This window comes from Ranitomeya imitator, chromosome 5 (genome assembly GCF_032444005.1).
Source record: "Ranitomeya imitator isolate aRanImi1 chromosome 5, aRanImi1.pri, whole genome shotgun sequence".
NCBI classification, from domain to species: domain Eukaryota; kingdom Metazoa; phylum Chordata; class Amphibia; order Anura; family Dendrobatidae; genus Ranitomeya; species Ranitomeya imitator.
Genome location: NC_091286.1, coordinates 575,326,320 through 575,333,751, shown reverse-complemented (window position 1 = coordinate 575,333,751; position 7,432 = coordinate 575,326,320). Strand labels below are relative to the sequence as shown.

The 7,432-nt window shown below is 39.4% G+C and overlaps 1 protein-coding gene across 1 annotated transcript; it reads left to right on the top strand.

Moving 5' to 3' along the window:
- The first annotated feature begins 4,144 nt into the window (after positions 1–4,144).
- Positions 4,145–6,426, top strand: FOXL2 (forkhead box L2). The gene has a single exon (XM_069727816.1). It carries the CDS (start codon positions 4,463–4,465, stop codon positions 5,432–5,434), a length of 972 nt encoding a protein of 323 aa, XP_069583917.1. The 5' UTR covers positions 4,145–4,462; the 3' UTR covers positions 5,435–6,426.
- Positions 6,427–7,432: the final 1,006 nt, after the last annotated feature.

Below are 7,432 nucleotides of genomic sequence, written 5' to 3'. Positions count from 1 at the left end.
ATGTTTCGATTATATAGCTGGCTAATTAGGGAAACTATACCTTTTCATGCACTAGAAGTGACTAAGAGTGCTGAGAGCTGTGTTCTCTCCGGATTTCTTTATTTCTGACATCTGGGAAGTAGAAATGCGCCAGAACCGTGTATGAAATGATGGCAGATGTACCTGCGATATAGGAGCGGGGGGAGCTCTGTTCTCAGGGGCTTCCATCCGATCTATGGGGCTCCCTGAGCTGGTGAAGAAGCAGTTAGTGACATTATTAGTATTATTTATTAATATAGCGCCATTTATTCCATGGCGCTTTACACGTGAGGAGGATCTAAGCTATTGATCTAAGGACCCATACACACAGGATGCGACTGCGGTACATGGGCACCACATGACTTTATTCTGTGACTTCGGTGGGGCAGTCACCAATCTGACCTGTGCTCTCCGGTGTCTGAAGGTGATGTCCACACCCAATATACATACAATGGCCATAGAGCAGCAGTGTATGGCTATCTGTGCCAGGCCTCCTGCCTCCCGGGCACAGCTCGGTTATTATTAGCTCTGTGCTGTAGCATATGGATGCAGCTGGTCATATAGGCAGTGCCCCTCCACCAGGCTGGACGTGTGTGCGCCAAACCAGCTCTTTTATTTTTATCCTGCGACTTATCTTGCTGCAGCGCTCACTGATCCGGAGTGACTCCGGTGCCCGATACGGAGGAAGATCACAGCAACCTGATCATTACAGGACTTTATGTCACCAAGGAATGCTCGGATTGTATGTTTAATGGCACCTTGTGCTTGCCTGCAGTTCTAGCAAGTGTGTGTGTGTGTGTGTGTGTGTGTGTGTGTGTGTGTGTGTGTGTGTGTGTGTGTGTGTTTATATCTGTGTGTATGTGTGTATATCTGTGTCTGTGTATGTGTGTGTGTATGTGTGTGTGTTTATATCTGTGTGTGTATGTGTGTGTATCTGTGTATGTGTGTGTATGTGTGTATATCTGTGTGTGTGTATATGTGTGTGTATGTGTGTGTGTGTGTTTATATATGTGTGTGTATTTATCTGTGTATGTATGTGTGTGTATATGTGTGTGTATATGTGTGTGTATGTGTGTGTGTATTTATCTGTGTGTGTGTGTGTGTGTGTGTATTTGTGTGTGTATGTATTTATGTGTGTGTGTGTTTATGTGTGTCTGTATGTGTGTGCTTATATGTGTGTGTGTGTGTGTGTGTGTGTGTGTATGTATTTATGTATGTGTGCGTGTATTTATCTGTGTGTAGTTATGTCTGTGTATTTATCTGTGTGTAGTTATGTCTGTGTATTTATCTGTGTATTTGTGTGTAGTCATGTGTATTTATGTGTGTGTTTATCTGTGTGTATGTGTGTGTGGTTATGTGTATTTATATGTGTGTATTTATCTTTGTGTGTGTAGTTATGTGTATTTAGGTGTGTATTTATCTGTGTGTGTCTAATCATGTGTATGTGCGCGTTTCTGTTTTTTATTGAAGGTGTATTTTCCTTGTCTTGTGTGTGGCTAGATAAAAGGTTGAATACTACGAGGATGCAAGATATATAGACCAAATTTTTGATTAAAAGAGGTAGATTTGTGTATGAATAAATATAGAGTAGAGGATAGATAGATAGATAGATAGATAGATAGATAGATAGATAGATAGATAATAGATAGATCGATAGATAGATAAATAAATAGATAGATAATAGATAGATAGATAGATAGATAATAGATAGATAGATAGATAGATAGATAGATAGATAGATAGATAGATAGATAATAGATAGATAGATAGATAGATAGATAGATAGATAGATAATAGATAGATAGATAGATAGATAGATAGATAGATAGATAGATAGATAGATAGATAAAGCCTCCCTGCTGCTAATAATATTTTTACTTGTAACACACTATAAAAATCACATTTGATATATTTTAAGGTTACTATTGGATCAGTATAAATTTGATGTTACAATATTATAAAACATAAAAAAAGAAATGTAAAAAAACTAGAATATTTTATTTTTATGTATTTGCGTATTTGTTTATGATTAATAATTTGACATTTTCCTTCTCTTAATCACTGTGTATCTTCGCGTCTCACAATTGTCAATAATTTGCTGCTAATGGTAGAAATTAGTAGTGATTATTTTAATAAGAATATCTTGTTAAGAAAAATAATTATAATGATATAATAAACCGTCGATCTCTCATTTAAAATTGTTTAACTAAAGGTAATCTATGTGACAAATAAACGCATAATTGTATAATTAACTATAATTTCTGTATTTTTGGTGATTTTATATATACATATATATATATATATATATATATATATAGTGATCGTAATATTGCCTACTTATCTATCTATCTGTATACACACATATTTGTGCACATATTTGTGCATATTAAAGCATCTTCTTAGGTAATTCTATAGGTGATTATAGTAGGCAATATTAAATTCTCTTCCTATAATTCCTCTGCATGGTGTTGATCTATTACCAAAAATGCTGCGATAATTTATATTTAAAATAACTTTTTTTTTCCTATAATAAATTAATAATACTGGAGAAGGTCATTTATAAAACTCGGATTTGATAAACAATCTTTATTCCATCTTTGTCTTGATCTTTATCGGTGTAATCAATGGAATGAGGATTCCATTGATTACACCGATAAAGACCAAGATAAAGATAGAATAAATGTAATTACATCGAGACGTGGAATGATCGCCGCATCAAATGCTATTTTATTATACAGAGAGATTAAGGATTTTAGGTGCAGGAAAGGGCTGATTGTGATGTTCCTGCAACTTGAGAATATCAATCATATACATTATAATATAATACAATATAATATAATGAGCATATTTAAGTCGGACGCTTTTTGTGAAAGTCATATAACTAATATAACAAAACTTTAGCAAAAAATAATATTAAATGCTTTAGTCAGACACAAACTACACAAAATAGTCAGACATAAAATACATACAATTCCAATCACAATTCTTATTAATGACTCTCCTCCAAGAATATAGTTCTCATTTTTTTTATTAATAAATTCATCCTTATCATCATTCATCATCATTCTACAATCCATAAATAGGAAAATAAGATGTCTCATCTGATACATTGTTTTTCCTCCATTGTTACATGCAGGGTGATACAATGTGTGTGAGTTGCCATTGGCTACAGAGATATTATCTGGGCACAGCAATAATGATAAATTCTACATTACTGTGTGCATTAGCCCTGCTGCTACCTGTGTATGCAGCTCTCAATGAACCACATGGAAGTTTTACCAAAGTATGCAAATATTTTCTTGGCATATCAAAGAAATAAAAGTTTGCAGGGTGTCTTGTGTTTACAAGAAAGTGTAAGCGAAGAGGTAGCTAAGTATTCTATGTGGTTCCACGTACAGAGAGGTGGCAGGACTGCTCCTTTTTATACAAATGTGCTCATCACTATCACAATAATGATCAATTTTGGGGATATAATGCATTGTTTTCTAAGACATTTCGCTATTGTTTCTATCCATAGACTTGAATGAATGATTGGTACAATGTGTAAATATTTACCCTGTGAAGTCTCCGCACATTGTGTGATGTCAGGGGAGCACAGAGCAGTGTAATGTCAGGGCAGCCCTGGGGCCTCTGATCTCTGGACGAGCAGATCGTTTGGAGACAGGAGGTAGTAAAATGAGTTGGGCGATAAATCTAGCGTGAAAAACGCTAAAACAACTGTTGACTTTGGCTTCATGTGGCAGATCCAGTCTACTGAGTGTGAGAGGCGGATTCTTCTGCATCCTGACTGAGCAAGTCAGGGCACATGCAGCACACTGAGCTCGTCTGCTGCTGCCACCAGATTGACTTGTAGTCTGGGGGGGGGAAACTATTTGTGCTGCAAAATGCAAACTAGGAAGGAATGATAGTCTGGAGGAGAAGAATCTGAGAAGATGGTGAGAGGTCTGTGCTGCCCCAAGCTGTGGTGCCTGGGTGATAGGTGTGATCTGTGAGCTGTCAGGGTGGATGTCTGTGACTCGGAGGTGAACCCTTCCCTCTCTGGGCAGATCAGCAGAGGGGGAGCTGCCGCAGCTGCTGACGGAAGCGGAACTTGGCCGAGCTCTAATACAATGAGAGTAGAGGAAGGATCCTCACAGGTCTCAGCCTCCTGCAGAGAGAGGGACAGGACAGGGGAGGGGAAACTCCAGGAGCAACTTTCCTACAACTTGGATCGTCTCTGCCCAGGCACATGGTGAAAGCCTTTGCCCTGTCCAGTGCCAGGAGACCAGGCTGCAGAGATCCATGGTGGACTTCCAGCAGCACAGAGGAACACTGGCAGGAGATCTGATCTGCTGGATCTACTAAGTGAAGGACTGAGGTGTGAGCAGCACTGGACCTTTACAACACAGGAGACCTCCGACATCATTCCAGGCTAGATCCACCTTATGGACCACCATCTGATGATATGAGTGCCACCTCTGAGTACAACAGTCCTATCAACTGCTTCAGCCAGAGCTGTGCCACCATGGCTACCTACCAAACCCCTGATGAGAATACTGTGGCACTGATGGCTCACAATACCAACGGAGGCAAAGAAGTGGAGAGGGACAAGGAGGACATGGGCCAGGAGAAGGGGCAAGAGAAGCCGGATCCATCTCAGAAGCCCCCTTATTCCTATGTAGCCCTCATCGCCATGGCCATCAGGGAGAGCCCGGAGAAGAGGCTGACCCTCTCAGCCATATACCAGTATATCATCAGTAAATTTCCATTTTATGAGAAGAACAAGAAAGGATGGCAGAACAGCATACGCCACAACCTGAGCCTCAACGAGTGCTTCATTAAAGTGCCCAGGGAGGGTGGAGGGGAGAGGAAGGGCAACTACTGGACTCTGGACCCTGCCTGTGAGGATATGTTCGAGAAGGGCAACTACAGGAGGAGAAGACGGATGAAGAGGCCATTCAGGCCTCCCCCTAGCCACTTCCAAGCTGGGAAGAGCCTGTTCAGCAGTGACACCTATGGCTACCTATCTCCACCCAAGTACCTACAATCCACCTTCATGAACAACTCCTGGTCCTTGGGTCAGCCTCCAACCCCTATGTCCTACACATCGTGTCAAATGGCTGGAGGGAATGTCAGCCCAGTCAATGTCAAGGGACTATCTGCATCGTCCTCTTACAGTCCATACTCCAGGGTCCAGAGCATGACTTTACCCAGCATGGTCAACTCCTATAACGGGATGAGCCACCATCACCACCACCCGCATGCCCACCACCCCCAGCAACTGAGCCCCAGCAGCCCTGCTCCCCCACCTTCAGCCACCTCCAATGGAGTGCAGTTCACCTGTGCCAGGCAGCCCTCCGAGCTGTCCATGATGCACTGTTCTTACTGGGACCATGAGACCAAGCACAGCGCCCTGCACCCTAGAATAGACCTCTGAGACCATGTCACCCACCTGTTTGGAGGAGCTGCCAGTGAACTGTGGGGCTGCAGACAGAATCTGACCTCCAGGATATTTGCCCCCACTAGTCCACATTCTCTTGTTATAGTTGAGGATTTGTAGGCATTGGTGCCATAGATACACTGGGGACCTGGTTGTATTGCAGCCCTCTGAAGGCAGTGTAAGTGTATCATTGTATATTAGTGTGGTGGCTGGCTACCTGTCTCACTTCTGACATCTTTACACTAATTACATACATGAAGTCATACCAAGTACATATGGTACATGCAAAGCACAGACATATGCAATGATGCACTGACCTTTGGTAACACAGGGGAACTACAAATCCCAGATTTTCCTAATTACAAAATACTGTCTTATTGCAGACTGCAGAGCATATGAGTCTTTTCTGTGCTCCTGGAATATACTATTACATGATAAAGTTATGTATTGGGGGCCATCAAAGTGGTAGACCCCCTCATATCCAATGCCCGGTGTTCTAGAGAGATTATCCAGATCCATCTGCTGCTGCACACATGTACATTGGGGTCTCATTTACAGGACTCTTGCTTTTCATTTTCCCTTCATTTTGTATCCATTATTACAGGATAGGTCTATGTAGTCAGACATATTCTGAACAGCAGCCCTGGTCCATGTTTGCCTAGTAATTTATAGACTGTGCTGACCATTAATAATGCAATGATCCTCAGTAGAGATGAATCCAGAGAGCCATGTCCACCTGGAATTAAAAACCAAATCCTGTGTATGAATGTGAATGAGGAGATTTGCTGTCCAGCTCCCAGGTAATTTGTCTAAGTGTTTTGTACTGTAGGGTGGAGGCATCACTCCTCAGTAAACAGTTTATGGCCATAATACATGGGACCAACTTACTAAAGTCAAAGAGCACTTTTTTTTGGGGGGGGGGATTTGTTGTTTTGGTTGTATGTTTAGCCTTGTAAATTCCCCAATAAAATATCCATTTCTTGTAACCTCGGCTCACAGCATTGAATGTTATTGTCAAAAGCCACAGTCAGCTGGTATAGGGTATAGAAATGCAAGGTTTATATGTAACTTTTCTACTTTATTTTTCTAATTAGAATTGCTGTGCAAGGTTTCTACTATGGTCTTGTGTTTTCAGATTCATTTATTATAAAAGCTGCAGCAATAGAATATGGAAATTAGGAGTAATATATTCACCAGAGCAAACAAAGAAGTGTATATATATATATATATATATATATATTCGGGCAAAATATATACAATAAATATATTTAGTTATGCTACAATATAATGCACGGTATATACGGTATACACCAGCCAACAAATATACGTGGATACATTATTGAACTCCGTTATATTCCATCTGGTCAGGCATCTAACAAGGTCAGAAACTGTAATGCAGTGAAAGCACATTGTAATAATTGTTATTGTAATACAATGTATTATACACACAAGGATGTATATATATATATATATATATATATATATTGATTAATATTGATTATTATTATTATTGATAACCCCGACTTTACTTACATTGACAATATGAGTTGACCCTCAAGGTCGGGTTAAGACGTATTTTGGAACATTGCACTAGTCCGCCAGTATTGGTTCTGATTTAAAATAAACTTTATGATTTTATGCTACATATATATGTATATATATATATATATATATATATATATATATATATATATAATGTAGCATACATTTTATTATATATATATATACATATATATATATATATTGTGTGTATACATATTTGCATGCTAGATTATACTACATACCGCACAATGTATGTAGGCTATATTTAATGAGGCACATAGGGCAATTTATGCATATGATAATATTATATATAGTATGTAATATGTCTTTATTACCCTATATATATCCTGCATACAATGTGCAGAATATGGGTCCTTTCCTGAGTGTTTAGGATGCCGCATATGGTGACACATTATATATATTTCGGAGGAATAATCACATATTATACATTAA